Source organism: Hyaena hyaena, unplaced genomic scaffold (genome assembly GCF_003009895.1).
Source record: "Hyaena hyaena isolate Hyena2069 unplaced genomic scaffold, ASM300989v1 scaffold_305, whole genome shotgun sequence".
In the NCBI taxonomy this organism is placed as follows: Eukaryota; Metazoa; Chordata; class Mammalia; order Carnivora; family Hyaenidae; genus Hyaena; species Hyaena hyaena.
Window position 1 is genome coordinate 1041414 of NW_024080938.1, and position 23010 is coordinate 1064423.

General features: G+C 38.5%; 1 protein-coding gene across 4 annotated transcripts in view; it reads left to right on the forward strand.

Moving 5' to 3' along the window:
- Positions 1-23010, forward strand: part of OPCML (opioid binding protein/cell adhesion molecule like) — a 295587-nt gene that overhangs the window by 108500 nt on the left and 164077 nt on the right. For all 4 annotated transcript variants that reach the window (XM_039248229.1, XM_039248230.1, XM_039248228.1 and 1 more), the window contains exon 2: positions 9148-9273. In XM_039248229.1, the coding sequence (XP_039104160.1) occupies positions 9148-9273 (126 nt within the window). The remainder of the gene's footprint in view (positions 1-9147; positions 9274-23010) is intronic.

Sequence of the window (23010 nt, forward strand, 5' to 3'; positions counted from 1 at the left end):
ATCCTAGCTAGTTCTCCTGTTCCTACTTTGTTCTAACGCCTTCTGCTCTCTAACTGCAGCCAGCAGCAACCTATTTGCAATGCAAACCTGTCCAGGCTCTGGCACGTTGTTGTAGTCGTTGTAGGTCGTCATCATCACCATCATCTTTAGACATTCTAATGCCTTCTGCCATTTCTCTTATAAAAACGGACCCAAACCTTAGCATTTCCTCCAATAGGCTTTAAGGTCTGGCACTGCCCATCCGCTCTCCATTTGTGTGATTTCATTCTTTTGAAATGAATCAAATGGAATCAGCCACAGGCACCCAGGTGAACCATATTCTGTGTCTTTGCAGAGTCTGTACATATGTTGGTCCCTTTGTCCAGCTCTGCCCAGAACAAACCCTTCCACAAACTCATTGACGAGGACAGACTTCCTATTAGGGGATGTCACAAATTGCACTACCACATCATAACACATTCACACATTGATTCTTGTGACACTAAGCTCCATAATTCACACAAGAAGAGGACATTTCTGTCTACTCTTCTACCTGACTATAATACCCAGGATATAGTAGAAACTAAATAAATGTTTTATAATGAATGTATTACACCATTATGTGTAGGCAATCCTGGGGCACAGACTTACAATTTGTCTCTGGAATGGGGAGAACTGACAGAGAAAAGATTATATCTCAATATTAGTTTTCAAGTATGAATAGGGCTTGTGCAGGTGGATGTGTTGGGAAGAGACGCAGGTGCGGAGGGTATAGCATATTCACAAATGTGGAATTGTACGACAGCAGGGATGTTTCAAGAGTTGCGAAACCGGCTGACGTGGGGAGGGTAGTATTAGTTGTCTTGATGAAAATAAAGGAAAGGGGAAACAGTGGTCATTATTGAGAGACAAAGAGATTAGCAGCTGCAGGTGGAGCATCATGTGATGAACCAGCAATACATGAAAAAGGCATTTTCTGAGAACACTTCTCTCCTCATATAGCACAGAAACTTTTGATTTTACTTCCCCACAGCTGATAAGCCATGTTTCTTTTTTTAATAACATTTTTTATCAGGGCTATAATTTATTTACCAGAATGATCTTCCATAAATTCTCAAGGTTGAGCAATAATCATCACTCTCCAATTCTAGAACATCTGCATCATTCCAAAAAGAAACCCTGTGCCCATGAGGAGTCACTCCCTATTTGCTCCCTCTCCCCAGCCCCTGGTAATGTACTAATGTATTTTCTCTGTCTCTCTAGATTTACCCATTCTGTCATTTCATGTAAATGGATATGTGCCCTTTTATGTCTCACTTCTTCCATTTAACGTAATGTTTTCAAAGTTCACCATGTTGTAGCCTATACATTCCTTAGTACTTCATTCCTTTTAATAGATGAATAATATTCCATGGTATGGATATCCTACATTTTGTTTATCCTTTCAGTCATTGATGAACATTTGCATTTTTTCCATTTTGTGTCTATTATGTCGTAATGCTGTTATGTACATTTGTGTACAAGTTATGTGGGTTTGTGTTTTCATTCCTCTCGAGTGTATACCTAGGAGTGGAGGTTATGTTAACACTATCCTGAGCCCATTGAGGACCTGCCAGACTCTTCTGAAGGCAGCTGCAACACTGCAATTCTACCAGCAGTGCATAAGGGTTCCAATTTCTCCATGTCCTCACCAACTTCCACTGTTCTCTGTCCTGCTGTTACTTACAACTACCTTAGTGGATGTGATGTAGGATCTCACTGGGGTTTTGATTTGCATTTTCATAATGAATTATGACACTAAACACCTTTTCATGTGCATAGTGGCCATTTGTATATCTTCTTGGGAGAAATTGTATTCAAATCTTTTGTCTATTTTTAAATTAGGTTATTTGCCTTTTTATCGTTGAATTGTAAAAATTTTTATATAGTTTGGATACTGGTCCTTTGTAAGCTATATTATTTGCAAAAATTTTATCTCATTCTGTGACTTCTCTTTATCACTTTTTCTATAACGCTCTTTGAAGCACAAAATTAAAAGCTTTTTTTTCTATTTTGATGATATCCAATTTATCCATTTTTTTCTTTTGTTGCTTGCGCTTTTGCTGTCATATCTAAGAAACCATTGTCTGATCCAAGGTAAAAAAGATTCACACCTGTGTTTTCTTCTTTTAGCTCTGACTTTGAGGTATTTGATCCATTTTGAGTTAATTTTTGTGTATAATGTGAAGTAAGAGCCCAACTTCATTTTTTGCCTGTGGATATCTAGTTGTCCCAGCACCATTTGTTGAAAAGACTATCCTTTCCTCATTGAATTGTCTTGGCACCTTGTTGAAAATCAATTGACAATTAAAGTATGGATACATTTCTGGACTCTGAATTCTATTCCATTGATGTATACACCTACCCTTATGCTGATTTTTAAAAGGGAGTGCTTCCTAGGAATATATTCAGGATTAAAGGAAATAATATATACAGAGCAATTAATACGAGGCTCAAAGAACTAAACACTAGCTATTTTGTGACTGCTACTGGTGCTGTTACCACTTTGTGTACCCCCTGGACTGGTAATGTCTCTAGAAAATCACTAACTCACAGAATTTTAAAGCAGAAAAGACCTGAGAATTAACAATCTATCTTCTTCATTTTGAATGAACTAAAACAAACACATGAACACCACCACCACCACACACACACACACACACACACACACACATGCACATGCACATGTAAGGCAGAAGGGTTAAGCGATTTACAAAAGATCATACACCTATGGAGGAACCAAGATCAGAATCCATTTATCCCACACTTCATGTCTTGCCTTTGGCACCATAGCATACTATTTCTGTATACAAAATATGGCATGACCTAGCCTAGCATGCATGCTATAATTCCCAAATTACTCTTACCTCTAGTTTATGTAATAAACTCACTTGTTAAAATACAGAGAAAAAAGAAGTTAACCCTACAAGAATAAAAGACCATTTCTTTAAAAGTCTTTACTGTATTGTTTTTATAAATCAGCTTTGAGAATAATGGAGAACATTTCATATTTATCTTCGGTTTCACATGGCCATTTAATATTTTGTTGTTCTCTGAGGATAACAAGAAGGAGAAGAAGCAGAAGCAGAAAACAATAGTAGCTATTTAAGTCTCCTTAAAACATTCTCTCAAACCTAATCTTCATATGATGTGTGACATATTTTTATGCCCATATTATGGTAGAGGAAGCTAAGTTTAATGACATTAATTTTTTCTTTCAAATCACAGAGAAAATAGTTGGGGAGAAAAAAGTATTCAAACTTCAGCCTCTATGACTCCAAATTCTCCAAGGAGAAAAGAGATCAGGAAAAGTCAGGCAATTTCTTTATACAAATCTGTGTGATTTGCCCCACTCATTTGCTGAGGCTCAATTCAGCTAAAGAGGAAGAAATTGATATTTATTAAATATATACTTTTTACCCTGGAAGTATATATAATGAGGTCTTCCCACTCAGTTATCCAAGATGAATGTCAACTATATATAAGCCCTGATTTAATGTTGAAGGAACTGAGATTTAGAAAATGAGCAATTATGCACAGACTAGATTATCTGATTCTAAATAGCATGAATAATATCAGAAATGAATATATAAAAATTAATAATAGCAACTAACATTTATTAAGTACTAATTTCCAGGCACTATGCTAGTGTGCTATATACATTTGCACTTAATTGTAACAGCTAGAATTAATTATAGATAGATACAGGCAGAAATACTGTCTTCATTAAGAAGTATTAAGAACTGAGGGTGCAGAGGGGTTAAGCCAAAAACGTCCAAGGTTGCACAGGCCTTTTGGGTCCCAGAACCTAAGCTATATATGGTACATGGCCTTGTCATAAGCTATTTCAAATTTATCATAATCAACTTTATGTAAAGTGGTGACACATAAAATGTGTCCAGAATCACACATTTTAACCCCTAATTAATTCAGGTTTGCTCTCTCACAAATGTACACTAATATGCATAGCAAGCTACAACTGACCTTTGAACATGGGGGATAGGGGTGCCGACCCCCCAAATAAGGCCAAAGATCCACATGAAAACTTTCAACTCTCCAAGAACTTAACTATTAAGAGCCTAATAGCATAAACTATTGGTAGCAAATATTTTATATGTTATATGAATTTTTTACTATATTTTTGGTAATAAAGTTAGCTAGAGAAAAAATGTTACCAAGAGAATCAAAAGAGAGAGAAAATACATGTATAGTAGTGTGTGTAATGCACAAAAATTCATAAATGTATACTCAAATCTGTGTTGTTCAGGGTTCAACTGTATATATAGTAAGCATGTATTTATTCAGCAAAATTTTATTAAACACCTGTTAAGTGCTAAGCATAGTTCTAAGTGCTAGTGGTATAACGATTTTTACAACTTATAGTTTTGGACCAAAGAGACTTCAAACAAATAAGTATACAAATGAATATAAAAGCATAAAACTATATAGAAATCATTAAGGAAAATTGAAAGGTGAAGAGATATTGTAACAAAAGGACCTGAATTAGATGAGTTGGGGATAGGACTGAGGTCACCAACAAAACTACTCTGAGGAGCTAATGTCAAAACTGAGCTTGGAAGAAAAAAATAAGATTAAAGTGGGGGGTTTTTCAGGGAGAGGAAAGGGCAAATGTCAGATCTCTAGGATGGTACACACTTGACAGATTATAAGGTATCCCATTTAAAAACTGATTCATTCATACATTATATGTAGAGGGGGAACGGATGTTACTACAGGTCAGGTTTTGTGTTATATAATAGAAATACAAGGATAAATAGAACAGATCCTTTCCATGGAATAGCTCAGTTGCAAAGATAAATTGTATGATAAAGACATAAACAAGATATAAGCAAGAAGGCATCATAAAGAAGCTCATATTTGAGTTGAGTGTTGAAGGATGAGGAATTCAAATGGCTCAGAAGTGGGCAAGTGCTTTCTCAGCAGAAGGGACAGGATATGTAAAGACACAAAGATGAGAGAATGATGTAACCTCAAAGAAGCATGTGGTTATTACTCTTATTAGAGAAGAGGCTAGTAATTAGGCTATGGACAGACTGTGAATGGTTTTGTAAATCCTGCTAAGAAATTTGGACTTCCCTGTCTTAGCAAGGGGCAGATTGTTGGAGCTGTTAGACAGAACAGGGATATTTAAGAGGTGATTGTGGTAGGTGTATGGTATGGGGTTTGAATTATAAAATGGTGAATATATAAAAAGGTGGCAAGTTGAGGAATGAAGAGACTTTTGTAATATTCAAAGCCATACACAATGAACTTCTCAACTAATCCAATGGCCATGTGATTCGAGAAGATGTGCCAGGTTCAGGACATGTTGGTATGTTTAAGAGCCACTGGCCATGTTGAAGGTAAAGATAGAATGTGCATATACCTCCTGGTAACTCAGAGACCAAAGATACTTTTGGAAATCTGCTTATTCCTCAAGATAATTGATTGTGATCTGATAAAATATTATTTGTCACTCTCTGCATACAGTATGTGTATGCATATGTGTATGCACATATACATACATAGAGTGGCAGACAATATTTTATTTGTGTCTAATTAAACATTTGTATGTCTATACTATGTAACTATTTTTATCTATTTATTTTAAATAACTACAATTTGAAATTCTTATAGTTGTCCATTGCACAATCTGCACTAACACATGGAGGGCGTGTTGTATGTAACCCACCACCATCAATGACAAGATAACTGGATGCATGGACCATGAGCAGAGGTGGGGCCCTAGTGTCTGCAGATCTGACTAAATCGCACTGTACTATTTGTCATCTTTTAATTAGAGTTGTGTGGGTCCTGCCATTTTCTGTAATTTTCATATTTTGTTAAGATTATTGTACATTTTCGGGGCACCTGGGTGGCTCAGTCGGTTAAATGTCCAACTTCAGCTCAGGTCATGATCTCACAGTTCATGAGTTCAAGCCCCAAGTTGGGTTCCATGCTGACAGCTCAGAGCCTGTAGCCTACTTCAGATTCTGTGTCTCCCTCTCTCTCTGTCCCTCCCCTACTCATGCTCTGTCTCTTTCTCTCTCTCTCTCAAAAATACATAAAAAATTTTTAAAAAGACTATTGTATATTTTTGTGTTTATCCATATATCCAAAAAATACTAGCTATAGATACATACATACATATATACATACATACATACATACATATAGACATAGATTGACACATAAATTTCATAGATACTTAGAAACATAGATTCATTTGCCACAGATTAGTGTCTGCAAATGGAACAAAGATCTCCTGTCAAAATATGTAGAAGGATTTATTCATTTCCAAGTGTTCCTTTCTCAAAAATTGTCATACTGATGAGGGGAGGGTCATAATAGTATTGCCAAATTAAATTCAGATTTAAAATTAAATTAAAAGCATTGAGAACCTCCCTTAAAGATGCTGCTTGTCAAAAGCACACCCAGGGGAACAAAAACGGCTAAGATGAACTTCTACCCTCCGTGGTAAGAAGTGTGCTGGGAAAGCAGCAAGAGTGAGGTGATTTTGTTCCTTGTGGTAAGTGCTGTGAGGGAATTTAAAAATATTTTTAAATGTTTATTTATTTTTGAGAGAGAAAGAAGCAGAGCATGAGCAGGGGAGGAGCAGAGAGAGAAAGGAAAACACAGAATCCAAAACAGGCCACCAGGCTCTGAGCTGTGAGCACAGAGCCTGATGTGGAGCTTGAACCCACAAACCAGGAGATCATGATCTGAGCTGAAATAGGACGCTTAATCAATTGAGACACCCAAATGCCTTGGAATTTTTTTTAATGTTTAATTATTTTTGGGTGAGAGAGAGTGCGAGTGGGGATGGGGCAAGTGGGGGAAGGGCTTTAAATCTTAAACAAGCTCCAGGCTCTGAGGTATCAGCCCAAAGCTCAATGTGGGGCTTGAACCCACAAACTGTGAGATCATGACCTGAGCCAAAGTGAGACACTTAGCCTACTGAGTCACCCAGGTGCCCCAAATGCCATGAGGGAAGTTGCACTGGAAGGTCATTTGAAGCAGAAGAAACAGACTTTGCAAATATAAATATTGTGTTTGGGGCATCGATAAGATGTTGAACAGAGAAGCAGCTTATCCTAATGGAAAGAATTCTGCAATTTACTAACCATGTCATTTTGGGGAGTTTACCTAACCCTCCTCATGCCTCTGTTTCTTCATTTTTCAGAGAATATTTGTTTTATTTGTTTTTTTCATAATTTGTGAGGAAACCAGGAGATAATACATGTGCAAGCAGTTTAAAAATAAGCATTAGGTAGTAGTATATATTATAACATTTGCATATTAATAATAAGGATATAATAATTGAGAACATGAACTTTTGTTTCTCCCAATCCCTTTTCTATGCTTCCTTTCTTACTGGTATCCATACCCGTGAAGCTATGGTTATCTTTCCTCCTTTGAGAACGTGGCAGTTCCACTCCAGAAGTGCCTGGGGTGGCAGCCAGTGCATGGGGCTCTGTGGGAATGTTTGGATTAACCTTTGCAATTCTACTCCAGGAACCTGCCTCTTAATGGGTGACATTGACCAAGAAACTGGAGAATGAGGAGGTTATTTATATATGCTAAATATCCATGGAATTTTACAAATATCTATTAATCCAGGACTCCTTGACCTATCAGATGAAACCCAGTATGTACAGAACTGATGATTTGGAATTGGAGATCATGTTGGGAGATCTGTCCCTCAGCATCATAGCTGCAATGCACGAAATTCTCCTCTACTAACTCGGCTATACAAATCCCTCTCCTGACCTGTGTCTGCCTTAAGAACAGCACCAGGGAGATTCCTGGGTCCAGAGAAAGAAAACTTCAGATGGTCTAACACATCCAGCTAAAGCAGACAGTATTCTGAGAATATTGTGGAAGGTGAACTGAAGTTGTTGCTTTATAAAAGTGAAAAAAGTATTGACATTTCTAAGCCCAGAACTATTTTTTAACAAGCTAGAAAATACTGAAAAACAGGCAGTACAGTTTTCTCAAGAGAATGCAGTGTAGTTAGAATGCACACTGTTTTTTTCCCAGTGTGTATTTGGGTAAAATATGTTCAATGAAATTCCAGGCCAAATCCTAATGCAGAAATAATCCAAAATATGGCAGATTTATAGGGTAGGCAATTTTTATTTATTTGCTAATGTGGATTCCCTTAAGAAGTCAAATGTTCTACATGTTACTTATGGCTTCTCCTTGAAAAGACTTACCTCTAAGGTCTCAGCAGCATAAAACTCCAGGCTGCAGAGTCGTCTGCATCAAGCATTAGCCATAATTCTCCTTTGCCACTGACTCAGGGTGGTTTGGAATCTACTAACACTCTACCTGTTTGGTAATTAATAATTCATAATTAAACTGGCAGTTTGAATAAATCAGCATAGCCGTAGGGTTGGAGCCTCTCTTGCCGTCCTTTTGAGAATCTGAAATATAACAGAGAAGAAAGCTTTAGGTATCTGAAATTCTCCATGAAAAGCTTTGACCTCACACCCCCACCCCCATCTCATAGCTTTTGGATTTGTTTAATCTGTTCTTTGGATCTTTCTTTCAAAGAGGAATTAAACAGGTGCCGTTGTCAGCCTTTGTGCCAGACACTGTGGAAATAAAGATGTATGTGGCTCCATTCTTATCCTCAAGCAACTAACTCTATGTAAAAAGACAGGCATTAAAAAGAAAAAAACAAAAGCCCAGCTGTGATACCACGTGCTCCATCCCCTCCCCATGGGAAATGCAGACTAAGACAGTGGGGAAGACAGGTGATTGATTGTCTTTTTAGGATGTGGGGAGAAGTTAGGGAAAACTACGGAGAGGACGTGATCTTTGTGGTCCCTTGAATGAAGAGTTGTATCTTTTCAGGTAGGGAATGAAGAAAAGAAGAGGAAAACACAGCTATGGAAGTAATTGCGCTTTTGCCACATTCTGGAGAGAGCCTGGGTTGAGCAGTTGAGCACTAGCAGTGTGCAGTGTAAATGGCCACATCCTTGTCAAATCAAGCAATCTGAACATTATTACTGAGAATAGTATTTACCATAAAAACATGCTATGCAAATATTTATAAGCCAATACCTCCTTTTGAGTGCAAGGAATAATCCCCATGTATTTCTTTTCTCCTTTGTTTCTTTACAGTTCCTCCCCAGATCATGAATATCTCCTCAGACATCACTGTGAATGAGGGAAGCAGTGTGACCTTGCTGTGTCTTGCTATTGGCAGACCAGAGCCAACTGTGACATGGAGACATCTGTCAGTCAAGGGTAAGGCCTTTTCCTGTAGAGATTTTTCAGAGTTATTCTATTATTCTATTGAAGAATCTGTTCTAATGCACAGCAAAACTTTGGGAATCAGAAAGTATGTATTTGTAACGGTAATGTAAAAGCAACAGGCCACATACATCAGTCACCAAGTATTCCATTACAAAAAAGGGATTTATAGAGAGAAAATAATGCTGAATTATTTTCTCAGTCCTTTTTACAATCATAGAAGACTTTTGTTTTCCCAACCAGGAGGAACAGAGGTGCCATAAGAATAACTTCCAACAAAGATACGAATTTCTCATGGTGGAGACACATGGGTCAATTGGTCAATTGTCCTTTCTCTAAAGAGTGCCGGAAGGGAGAATATCCATTGTAAATGTTGGTGTCACTGTGCATCCAGGAGAAAAAGGATATCCTCACTCATTACTTTTAGGACATTTCCTCAGAGCCATACCTGTTTGACCTGTACATAAATAGTTACCGTGAGTGGAAGAAGAAAGCTAGAAAGAGTGAGGTCCATCTAGGCATGCATGTCCTGGGGATGAGATGATTGGTATTAAACATCAGTTATGATCATTTCTGCCTTCATAGGAAGGGAACCAAAAGAACAGTGGGCCTTATCCCTTTGGAACTAAAACTAACTCCAACTTGAACTTGAAGAGATGAACACAGAGTCACTTGGTATATTTACACATTAGTAGAAACTATGATTAATTCTAGAAATTATACAAGAAACAAATGCCCCCTCAGGCATTGGAAAGTCTAAACAGGAACTTCAGTGAATAGGAAAATGTGTGGGGTATGCCTGTGTGTGATGAAAGGATAACCTAGATCTAGAGGAAAACATAGGAAGCATCTTAGTAACCTTGAGATAGAGAAAGATTTTCTAGGACATCAAAGGCTCTAATTGTAAAAGAAGAAAACATGAATAAATTTGGCTTGGCATTCATTATTTTCTCACAGCTGTTGTAACAAAGCACTACAAATGGCATGGCTTAAACAACAGAAATGTATCTTCTTGTTGTTCTGGAGGCTATATGTCCATGATCAAGGGTAGAGAGGCTTGGTTCCTTTTGAGGGCTGTAAGGGAAAACATGCCCAATGCCTGTCCCCTAGCTTCTGGTGGTTGGCTGTCAGACTTTAGTGTTTCTTGGCTTGTAGATGCATCACCCTGATCCTTGCCTTCATGGTCACATGGCCTTCTCCCTGGGTGCCTCTCTTTGTGTCAAATTTTCTCTTTTTATAAGGACAACAAACCTATCATATTAGAGCCCATATTAATGACTTTATCTGATCTTGATTAACTTTGTAAAGATCCTATTTCCAAATCACATTCTGAGGTGTTGAGGGGAGGATTTCAGGGTATCTTATTGAAGGGCAATACAATTCAACTTTTAATGGCTTCATCAAAATAAAACCACTATTAAGTGTAAATGAAAGGACAAGTCATAGACCGGGAGAAAACATTTGCCATACACATATCTGGCAAATAATTTGTGTACTTTGTCTGGACTATATGTTTTCTGCTTTATCTGAGCTCTATGGAGAATTCTTACAACATAATTCTAACAACCCATCTTGAAATGAACAAAAAAAAATGAACAGACAATTCACCAAAGAAGATATATGAATAAAAATAAGCACATGAAAATATGCTCAATATATTTACTATAGAAATGAAAATCTAATCATAATGAGATGCCATTAGACTAGAGTGCCAAAACTTAAAAAAAAAAAGTGATAATATCAAATGTTGTTGAGGATGTAGAGCAACTGAAACTCTTACACATAAACTCCAGAAAAGTAAAATTATATAAGCACTATGGAAGAGAGTTTGGCACTTTGTTATGAAGTTAAAAATATACTTAGCATACAACCCAGCATTTCTGCTTTGAGGTATTCATGAAAGGTAAATTAAAATGTGTGTCTATAAATATGTATTGTACATAAAGATTCATAGAATCTTCTTTTATAATATAAATGAACCCTATACAATCCTAAATCCTCAATGATTCAATAGACAGATTGGGGTATATTTGAAAGAGAAATTTTTACTCTCAGCAAGTAAAAGGAACATATCATTGCTACATGTAACAAAATGGATGATTCTCAAAAACAGGCCGAGCAAAAGAAGCAAGACACAAAAATACATAGTGAATGATTTCATTTATAGAAAACTCTAAAACAGGCAATACTAAATTGTAGTGACTGCAGTCAAGTCACTGGTTACCTAGAGTAGGGATTTGGGGAGATGTGACTACAAAGGGGCCCAAGGGAATTTTTTCAGGTGACAGAAATGTTTTATATCTTTAGTGGGGTAGGATGCTGGTTATGTTACTACTACATAAAGCAAAACATCAAAGTGTACACTAAAAAGAGGAACATTTTATGGTATATAAATTGGAATCTAAATGAAAAATTTTAAATATACATATAGAAATATGGGAAATGATGATCTGAAAATTTGCCCCTAATTTGCAACATCATTTATGGAAGCAATACTTCCTACCTGAAAGACTGAATTTTTTTTGTTAATAGGAACATCATTTAAGTGTTCAATCCCATTTCCTCCATGTAAACTGAGATACATTTGTCAGCCCTTGCCTTGTGATAGGGAAAGATAGTGAATAAATCTGCAAACATTCTTTGTATACAGACCTCAGATATCAAAACCTAAAATGTCTATATGGTAAAGTAACATAAACAAGAATATTACAATATACATAAGAGATAAGAGACATCGCAAAACCCAACTTTAACATAAACGGAGCAATAGCTTATGTTCCCAAAGACACAAGCCCCACGGGAATATTGCTTGGACTGAGGAACAATTTTGGATTTATATTACATATAAAACTGTATCTAAACATCAGACAAATTTTTATGTATTTGGTAAATTCAGATGTTTTTGTAAATGCTTGACATCCCAAAATGCATTTATTTGATCCTAAATACATAGTTTTCTGAGCCTAGAAATCTTTTGAAAGGCATTTCAACTTGGGTTTTCCTCTTAAAATAAAGGAGATTCATCCATATTCGCAATCTTTTATACAATGTAGTAGTTAAAAGTCAGCCTCAAAAAAAAGCTCAGGAAATGCTACATTTAAATGATCCTTCTCCTCTTCAAATCTCCCAGGCTATGATCTACTTTTAGTTGCCTTTCCTTTTTTCATGGCTTTGGCCTTCACTTTGCTGTCTTTAGTCCCCTGTTGTCTCTTTTTTCCCCTTTCTCAATGACATTTAAACACTTAAACTCAAAGCATTGTTCCCCAAATTTGTAAAAACTTTGGCACCTGGAGGATTTGCAAGATTAAAATGTGCATCTGCAGAGTGACTACCAATATTTACTTTTAGAATGCTATTCCTCCTCTCACTTGGAGTTGAGAAGGCTCTGGGAAGTTGTTTTAAAGGTCTAGAAGAGCAGCCAATAAAACTTGAATGTCAAATAGCATTTTTTAGGACAATGTGCTGGTTAATTCAGCATGCAAGAATAGGAAATAAAAGTTGCAATGACATTTTCTTTGAAATTCCCATAGGGTTACAGTGGAGAATTTAGCTAACTGGACAGCCCTCTTCCCAAAATGCTGATACAATATTTGAAAATCTGTTGGTTAAATTTGGGGATCTATATAACAGATATGAATAAACAAACTTTTATTTAGAAATAGAGTATTATTTTATTTTAAAAAATTTTAATGTTTTTATTATTTATTTTTTTGAGAGAGAGAAAAAGACAGAGTGTGAGATGGGGAGGGGCAAAGAGAGGGGAAGACACAGACTTCAAAGCAGGCTGCAGGCTCTGAACTGCCAGCACAGAGCCCAAATGCAGGGCCTGAACTTGTGGACTGGAAGATCATGACCTGAACTAAAGTTGAACACCTAACCAACTGAGCCACCCAGACACCCCAGAAATAGAATAGTTTAATGAGCAGACTATTAAAGATTAAGAATTTTAAAAGACAGACCTAACACATGGCACCAAACCCTACAACTTATAGGAAAGAGGTAAAGGCTAATGATCCAACAAATCCATTATCACACAAGAAAATAATAATGGTAAGCTTGCATGAATCAGAAGCTATATGGAATCTCTGAAATACAAAAAAATAAACTGATATAATGAAAAGAAAGACAAAAAAAAGCTAAAAATACACAAGTATGATCTACACCTGAAATGACATGTAATTGAAAGTGGAAAGGCTTCAGGGGCACCTGGGTGGCTCAGTTGGTTAAGGGTCTGACTTAGGCTCAGGACATGATATCGTGATTCCTGGGTTCAAGACCCATGTTAGCCTTTTTGCTGAGAGCTTGAAGCCTGGGGCCTACTTCAGAGTCTGTGTGTCTCTCTCTCTGCCCTTCCCCATCTCATGTTCTCTCTCTCCCCCCTCCCGCCTCTCAAAATAAATAAACATTTTTAAAAAGTTAAAAAAGTTAAAAAAAAAAAAAAAGGAAATGGAAAGGTTTTAGGTCTTGGTACACTGGCAAATGTTTAACACCGATTAGAGCTGAGGTAGGGAAGGGAGGGGTGCCATGGTTGCATTTGCTCATTTCCATGGTGTAAATATTCCCATCATTGCCACCTTCCTGAGAACCCCTTTGAAGTCACTGTGTGTAGGCTTATTTTCACTTAAAAATAAACAAACCAACCATAAAACCAGTCCTTCCTATGAAAGTAGGCTGAAATTTTTTTAAAAAAATCACCAAGATCTCAGATATGGATCAAAAGTCTCCCAGCATCTGTGTTCTCCAGACGTGGCTACCCCACTGGAGACCTCTGGACTTCCAGCTTCCTTTGCAATGTTGGCAGATGTGCCAGCATTCCCAGAAACTAGGTTTTCCTAGAGGACCTCTGCCTCACCTCCAAGGAAAACTGGAGATTTTTTTACAGGATTATGATTATTAAGCATTGTAAACATCTCAAAAGAAAGTGCTGTGCAAACATACATTCAGAGGTTTTGCAATTGACATGCAAACAGCTAAGCATTTGACCATGCATTTATTCTTTATCTTCAGATATAAAAAGGTATATTTAATTTATCTTCAGGAGCAGATAATGGGTCTTTAAAAAAACATTTATTTATGTGTCTTTGCTAGAGAATATAGTGCTTGTTTAACAGCCTTCATGCACATAAAAATCTGTATTAGGTGACCTCCAGCTGAAGAATTAAAATAATGATGGAATCACAGGCTGCTGCCTCAAAGAATTTTCCACCCCAAAAGAGTGGGCAGGTCCCAAAACGGGCATGCAAAGTGGACTGGAAAGTGGCCACTGTGTTTGGAATACATTGCAAAACAGGTGGATTCCAAGGATGGTGTTCTTTTCTTCTCCTGAAGAACAGGAGAGGGGGCACTAGACCAGCATTCATGCAAAGGTTCATGAATATAAAACCATGAATCATGTGAATCCAAAGTTTCTTAGTGTCTTAATCCAAAATTGCAAAGATGGGTGTGGCAGAGGAGACAGTACAGGTTATTGTGTTCTAAGGAGAGTTGCCCTTCTCTCTTACAATGCCTTCAGAATCCACTAGAATGTGTTACACACCTGGCCCCATTTCCAATGACATATTTGGAAAAGCCAGATGTTCTGGGAAAATAATAAAGTCTTCTTTTCAGTTGCCTCTCCATGGAGATTTTAAGATGACAGCTATTCACCTGTGAGTGAGTTACTCCTACAATCTACTCATATACAGTAATACCTCAGGGAGCAAGTGCATGAGTTATTTCACAGAAGTGAATTTTCCAGGTAACCGAAGCTGACTCCTTTATCATTGACTTGAGTCATTTTTAATGGAAACATTTTAAAAATGTATTATGTTCTCCTCTGTTTCCTTGAGTATAGTGAATGCTATCTGGTCTCATCTTTATAATATAACACCAACATCACACATATCAATTGTTTGTATCTTAGCATTTGGAGACTGGGATAATAACCAGGAATATGGCCTGAAAATATTGTTTAAATTCTTGTGTCTGTTTTTATATTTCCCGTATCTTTCCTTCCATCTCTCCAACTGACTATTAATTGCCAATTCTTCCTTAAGTCAGCATACTTGTCTTTTAACAGTCATACTTCTTCTGATTATTTACTTCTAACTTGTCACGGGCAAGAATCTATATAACCAAGTTGATTAGTCCTGAATAAAAAGGTAGTGGTGGGACAGAACCTCCTCGGAGGAAAGGGCATGAGCTTTCATGAATGTGATAAATGGCACTGAACACAGCTATTCTGGCAAAGTCATGTTTGGTTTTTGTTTTAAATATATGAGATTCCTAGATGAGTGAATTGCATGTAAGCCAAGAGAACAACTCACAAAATATTTTCCATGCTTCTGACTTCATTGGGCAGCTTTTTCTATCTTGTATTCACTTTGCTAGCTGTTGAGGTCATAAAATGTATTGGTCCAAGACTGTTACTACTACCGCCCTTATTTTTTATGCTAGCCATTCCTGAGAAGAATGTCTTAAAAGAAATTGCCTTTACATTTATGTTAATCCATAACATTCCAAATAAAAGGAATGTTAGGCTGTCCTCCTAGGTGGGTGTCTATTCTGTTTGGCTGGTGGCTCTATCTTAGAACATGCACTTCAGATTCTTATAGACCTGAAATGAAGTCTGACCCAAGCAGTTAACAGTCTGTGTGACTTTGGAAAAATCACGTCCTCTGTCTTATCTCCTGAGCTGAAAAATGGGATTGTTTCAACTCATTTAATGCCCTAGCAGTCTTGAGAGAAAAGTGTCCATATTTATTACCATGCCTTATTTTATTGTTTATAATTATTTGTATTATGGTCCCTATCCCTACCTCTTATCCCTTGACAGTCTTGGGTCATTCATTAGTGCTGCAGTGTCTGTCTGCTCCACCTAAAATCTCAGAGTGACATAGTTTTATTTATAATTGTTGAACTTGGCAACAATCCAAATGTGCTTCCATGCGTGAATGCTTCAACATGGTACACGTACACCATGGGATGTTATGTAGCAATATGAGGGGATGAACTCAAACTACACTCAAAAACATGGATGGACCCTAGGCCATTACACTGAATGAAAGGAGTCCATCTGAAAAGTTTGCATACTGATGAGCCCTCTGTTAAAACACTCTCAAAATGACAAAATTATAAAGACATGCAACAGATGAGTGGTTGCCAGAGGTTGGGGCACGGAATTGGAAGGAACACCATGAGGGAGTTGCTTTGCAGTGATGAAATGTCATAGAATTATACACAAAGACAGTTACAACAAATGCGTATAAAACCTGGTGAAATCTAAGGAAGCTCCTTCGTGTAGTTCATTGCATCATGCCCATAGCAATAACCTGGTTTGGATACTGTACTTTATTATAGAAAATGTCACCACTGGGGAAGCTGGTCACAAGCACATGGGACCTCTGTCTATTACTTTTGTAACTTCTTATGAATCAATAATTATTTCAAAATGAAGTTTTTAAAAATAGAAATGCTAAGTAAAATGAACCTATAGCTTTCTACTACCATGCTTGTATAGGAATGTATTATTTATAAAATATTGTCATATATACCATTTCAAGTGAGTTTACAGCAACTCTCATACAGGTCAGCAGAAATATTGCTGCTCCACAGGTATGGAAGACTCAGAAAGGGTAAGTAATGGTGAATGGCTCTCAGCTGACTAAGGTGGTGAATGTATGAAAGGAGCCTAGTTCCTGTTGTTTAAGTCTAGAGCTCTTTATATGGTACAAAGATGGCACTCATGGCTTACCATTGGGACAGGTACAATATAAAATGATATATGTTATTAAATTCTCCTTGTTATCTGGGAAACCCAAAAGTGCTCACTATCTTTAAGCGTCATCCAGGCTCTTATATTTCCCTTCCTAACTCCACACCTACCTTCCTATGCATATGCACTTTCTAGCTACCACTCAGTGTTGTTCTAAGGAAGGCACAGCCTCCAAATGAAACTCACATTCATGCCGTTGTCTGCTGTAGGTCCCTGTTGTTTCTCTGCTTCAATTAAAATCAACCCGCTGAGACCTACCAACCTCATTTCTCTTCTAAGCCATCCTGGGTACAAGTTTCAACCACTAATAGGAATTGCCTATTAGTTGACCCACTGCATCATCCAGTCATGCTACTACTTCTTTGTCCCTTTCCAAGGCAGCCAGGATCCTTGTTTCTAATCTGAAGTCGTGTTTCGAGCCTAATTAATCCCCAGAGTGTGAGAAAGAGGTGTCTGAGATGAGAAATCAAGGTTATACATATCTTGCTCAGTGGAACAGTTATGGGCAAACAAGCTGTTCCTCTCACATTTTTGCAAAGCAAATTTATGTTCACTAACTTTGGTTCTTGTTGTAAATGAGAAGTGTATGAAGGTCTAGCAATGCGCTTTTCACCATATGGGTACCCATATGTTTTCCCCCTTTGCTTGCGTACATTTTCGCTTTGGCATGCACATATGCTTGTATTTTTGCAACTTAACAATATTAAAACTAATCCCATTTATGCTCCTTTTGGGTGAGTTGATTGAGTCATAAATTCCTGAGAATCTCTTCCTTGGGAGGCTGAAGTTCTTTTGTGTGAATATGGGGAGGGCATGGCAAGATATCCCTCAGACTGATGCAGGAAGCCAACATCATTTTGTAGCTGATATAGCTGATGGCCCTAACCCTGGCTCCAAAGTGGGGAAACTGACTGTAGAACACTAGGAATATGGGTTCATAATGCCTCAGTAGTGTCCCTCTCTGTTCCCTTATATGAAGGAAGACACTCATTATGAAATAGACAATAATTCCCTGGGATTGGCTCTGTTCCTAAGGGCATAGGTGAAATAACTTACCTTAAAGCAAACAGTTGTGTCTTGAGTTCTTGATATGTGACTATGCTTATAGTACTCACATTCCTTACACCGAGTTGAGAAACTATAAATCAGAAATGGGGCCACTGGAAATGAGGCTTGCTGTGAAGTAATGTTTAGCCTCTTCAGAGGGCTTTTTAGATTATAAAAATAAGAATGGATATTAACATGTATCATACCAAGTAAAAAGCCCAACTAATTCAAATGTAAAATTAGAGCTGGAAATGCTGTTTGATGTCTTTTGTAAGGCTGCTGCTATTTTTATCTCTTCTCGTGAATTAATTTATTCATTTGATATATTGTTCCCTTGCTCTTATGGCAACAACAGTGTGTAAAATAGACATGATCTCTGCTCCTATGAAGCTTATAGTCTAGTCAGGGATAGTCATTAATCAGATCATCAAGAATATAGAAGTTCAGGGGCACTTGGATGGCTCAGTTGGTTAAGTGTCCGACTTCGGCTCAGGTCATGATCTCACGGTTCATGGGTTCGAGCCCCGCGTCGGGGTCTGTGCTGACTACCAGCTCAGAGCCTGGAGCCTGTTTTAGATTCTGTATCTCCCCCTCTCTCTGACCTTCCTCTGCTCATTCTGTCTCTCTCTCTATCTCAGAAATAAATAAAACATTTAAAAAATTTTAAAAAAAGAACAGACAAGTTCAACGTGTGGTAACTGCTATGACAATGGGCAGCAGGGAGGCGTGAGCTAGTCTAGGCGGAATCTCTCCTGAGATAGTGATGCTTGAGCTGACATATGAAGATGAATGGAAGTTAACTAAGGAGAGGGACTGAGATTGGGATATATGTATGTGTTTGGGGTGGGCTATACAGAAACCTTCCAGGTGAGGGAGGACAGGTGTGCAAATGCCCTGAGGTGAGAGGGAGCGTGGGTCCTCAAAAACCAAAATAACTGTATCGTTAATGTATAGAAATCAAGTGAGACACTGGCCTGAGATGGGATAATTAGGGACCAGATCACATAGGGTCCTTTAAAGTTTAGTCTTTATTCTATGAGCACTAGAAAATACAAGGAAAGTCGCAAGTGAGCTAAGAAATGAGATGTTCATGTGTCATATTTAACTGGGAACATTTCATTTCTGATCTACTCATTCTCTGTATAAATCTGGCACACCACTAAATCTCTGTCTCCATTTCCCCACCTGTAAACCAGAAAGGAGTTAGTGATAATACGCTCCCCTTATGGAGGAAGAGAGAATGGAATTTGATAGTATCTATTCCAAATACTTTTTAGATTATAAGAATGGATATTAAAATGTATCATAGCAAGTGAAAAGCCCAACTAACTCAAAAGCAAAATTAGAATTGGAAAGGCATCCAATGCTGCCTGCCGTCTGTTGTAAAGCCCTCTCTATGCAATTGCTATATCAAATTATGCTATTGAAATCAGTTGGACACTGATAAAATTGAGACCAGCTTTACAAGTTCTGTAGATCTAATTGGCCTCAGCAGTGGGTCCACAGTGACTCTTGCTGCTGAATAAAAATCATAGGCTTCAATAGAAAATAATAAGCAGCCTGGTTCCACACTAACATACTGCAGCCACCTCTGGAGATAATGCATTTAATTTAGATACTGAGCTCCTTCATCAGGCCAGATGTTGAAGAAAACTCAGAGAAGCTTTCCCCCACCTTACCTCCTGGATGAGCACCTTTGATAATATTCAAAGGACTTTCAGGGCCGCTGTGTGTACCTATAGTCCTTAATATTCCTTTCTTCACAACCATCTACATCTTCTAAAAGCTTCTGCATCTCTAGAGCAAAAGTTCCTACAAATCACCTTTCCTTGCTCAAGCTATTCTAAGTTGGGTTTCTATCACTTACAACAAAAGTAGTTCTGATTAAATCCACCACATGATATGTGAGGCAATATGCTATTTAGGTGAATAGAGTATAATGCCAGCTATAAATCACATGTGGGGCATGGGAGACATGTAAACATAACATTGTCATGCAGTATGGTTGGAGCCAAACCATCTCTGAGAAAGCCTCTTTCATATATGAAGGAGACAGAGAGGGCACTGCCTGAGATCTGATTAACTTTGTAAAGCCACTGTCTTTTTCATGGGTTGGAAAAGTCCCTGGAAGTTGACCAAGGACCTCTGGGTGGGTTGCTGAGGGGATTCCGTACCAACATCAGCTTCAATCAGGCCAAGACAGACACATGGACTCTGGCTGTGAATTCTAGAGTAGTCAATATCAGACCATCACCACCTCAGTACATCCAAGTGTACAACATTCATTTAAGCAATCATAATTAAGGTAGAGTGAACCTATGGATGCACTGAGGATACAACAATGAGTGCAATAAACCTAGCCTTTGCCATCACTGAGCTCTGGCTACTCTGGGAACAAACATGTGGATTGTTCTAATTAATTGACTCATTAATTCATTAAATTTCCTTGAGTTGTCATGATTCACCCTGGCCAAAAGTAATTCCTCTCTCCTCTCTGTATGTAGGTCATTTGAGAACAGGCACTGTGCTTATGCAACTGTGATGCTTTGTAGCATCTAACACAATGTCTTGGATTTCAAAGGTGACCAGAAAGTACCTATTGAATGAATGCATGTTTATCTATCAATCCTGTACTGATCCTCTAACAAGCCAGAAACGAATGAAGGAGACAGACAGTATGGATCTGCATAGACTAGTCTCCAAATCTAGGGAACACTAATTGGTTGATAAAGGGGAATTTTGATGTGTAGAGTGAAGGCCTGTTCGGGGAAGGCATTCAAGTTTGATCTGTATTAGAAAGTTTCAGGAGCTTGCAGTCTTATCTCTAAAGTGCTTTTCTTCCCCTTTGCCCTGATGTCTCTCCTAGTTCCTCCTTCCCTAAAAATTAAATGCTGTACTGGGTACAAGATAGTTGTACTGCTGAGGTTTTTATTTATATCATATTTTAATCCAACAGTGAGACTCCAGCCCAGGCTTTCAGATGATGTTAATTGGTGATCTGAAATGTATGCCTCAATTCCAATCCACTCATGTCCTTATGGGAAACCTATGACTTGTGTGAAAAACCCATTAATTTTATAAAGGGAATACATACAAAAAGCTGGGATGACTTGTCTCAATACATTCAGTTCAATTTGGACAAATTGGGTGAGTGATTTTAGCATCTTGTGGTCAGGGATTTTTCTGTGTGACACCATAATTTTGAGCTTCCTTATCTCTGCAGGCTCTTCCTCCTGTCTTCTTCCTGAACCTGCCATCATAGGCTTCCAATGGTGCTGGGTCTCATCTTCAACATGATGGAGGCTGAAGTATGAAGTGGTGGTAGTGGGGGGAAATTCTTTCCTCCCCCTTGTTTAAAGTTAGTGAAGATGCTTAATTAGCTGCCTCTCTTCCTGTGAGATTCAGAGGAGGGAGGAAAAGGAGAAGGAAACAGGCAGTTGCTTGGAGGATTTTAATTGGAGTGGGCCCTGCGGCCTTGCAAATGTTCCAACCTCTGAGAGGGAATCTCCACTGGACATAAGCAAGATCAAGGGGAATTGATCTCATTAAGCAAGAGTAGTTCATTGTCACTTGGAATCTGGGCTTCCCAATTGGAGGCTATGATTGACTTACGCATGAAAGAGAATTGGAGTTGAGTGAGGAGGTGAGAGGATTTGACCTCCCACAGAACACCTAAAGCATAGCCCATGGGGCCCTCACTCTGTCCCTCCTGGTGGCCTGCAGAGCCTCATTAGCCAAAGACAATCACATAAGCCTTTTCCTTATATTTTCTCTTTTTTCACCTTTCTCCTTATGTCTTTGTTACACTATCAATGGTTTCCTCACTCTTGAATTGCTTATTGGTGAGAGTAACCCCCGTGGGGCACTGGAAATGGTTTGTTTTTAATGATACTCTGGATAATTTTGCTTCCTTTTTTTTTAAATGTTTTATTTATTTCTGAGAGAGAGAGAGAGAGAGCGTGAGCAGGGGAGGGTCAGAGAGAGAGGGAGATACAGAATCCAAAACAAGCTCCAGGCTCTGAGCTGGCTGTCAGCACAGAGCCCGACGCGGGTCTCGAACCCACGAACCATGAGATCATGACCTGAGCTGAAGTCAGACACTCAACTGACTGAGACATCCAGGCGCCCTTGCTTCCTAAGAGAAATGTTTATAAAGTACTTGATATAATCAGATCTAGCAGATCTTTGCTTTCCCACTTCTCTTTCTTTCCCCACAAGCTTTGCTCCCCTCAGCCTCTATTCTACACACCATTGCTGCCTGGAAATGTTTTCTTCTTGGGCCTCTCTAGGGTCTCTGCCTGCTCCACTGAGCCTACACTGATTTGTCCCCACACAACTGGAACAGGATACAATAATTACATCTGCAGTGAAAGGGTTTGTTTCCCTTAAGGGCGGTAAGGACATTGCCAGTGCTGCTAATGAAGAAATAAACTTTCTTTTTAGAACCTCAGGGAGCTGCAGGGAGCTCTGGGACATCACACAGTAAGGTATTTGGAGCTTCATCTTCCTGGACTATTTTGTACCCCAACACACTCATTCTCTCCCTTCCTCAGCACTCTTTTCTTAAGCTTCTCACTCCTGACTCAGCTCCAAACTTCCCGTAACACCCCATCTATATTTTTAGAAGCATTTCCTGTCCCAGGGGGCATGAAGACCGTTGGAACAAAGGCAGGTTGACCATAACTCTTTGAGTCATGGTTTGAGTACCTCTGGTTCTGCCCAAAGTGTACTTAGAAATCTCAAGTGTCACCTCTAGCTGGGATGACAGTCCTGAGAGTCCAGGCCCCAGAGTTTCTACCAATAATGCAAAAAGAGGATAGGGAGATGGCACCTGTGTGGTGCATCAGGCTGGCCTGCATATCCCTGTCTCCTGGCGCTGCTGCCTCAGATCACCTGGTCTGTGTACTCACACATCATCTGCCTTCACTCTT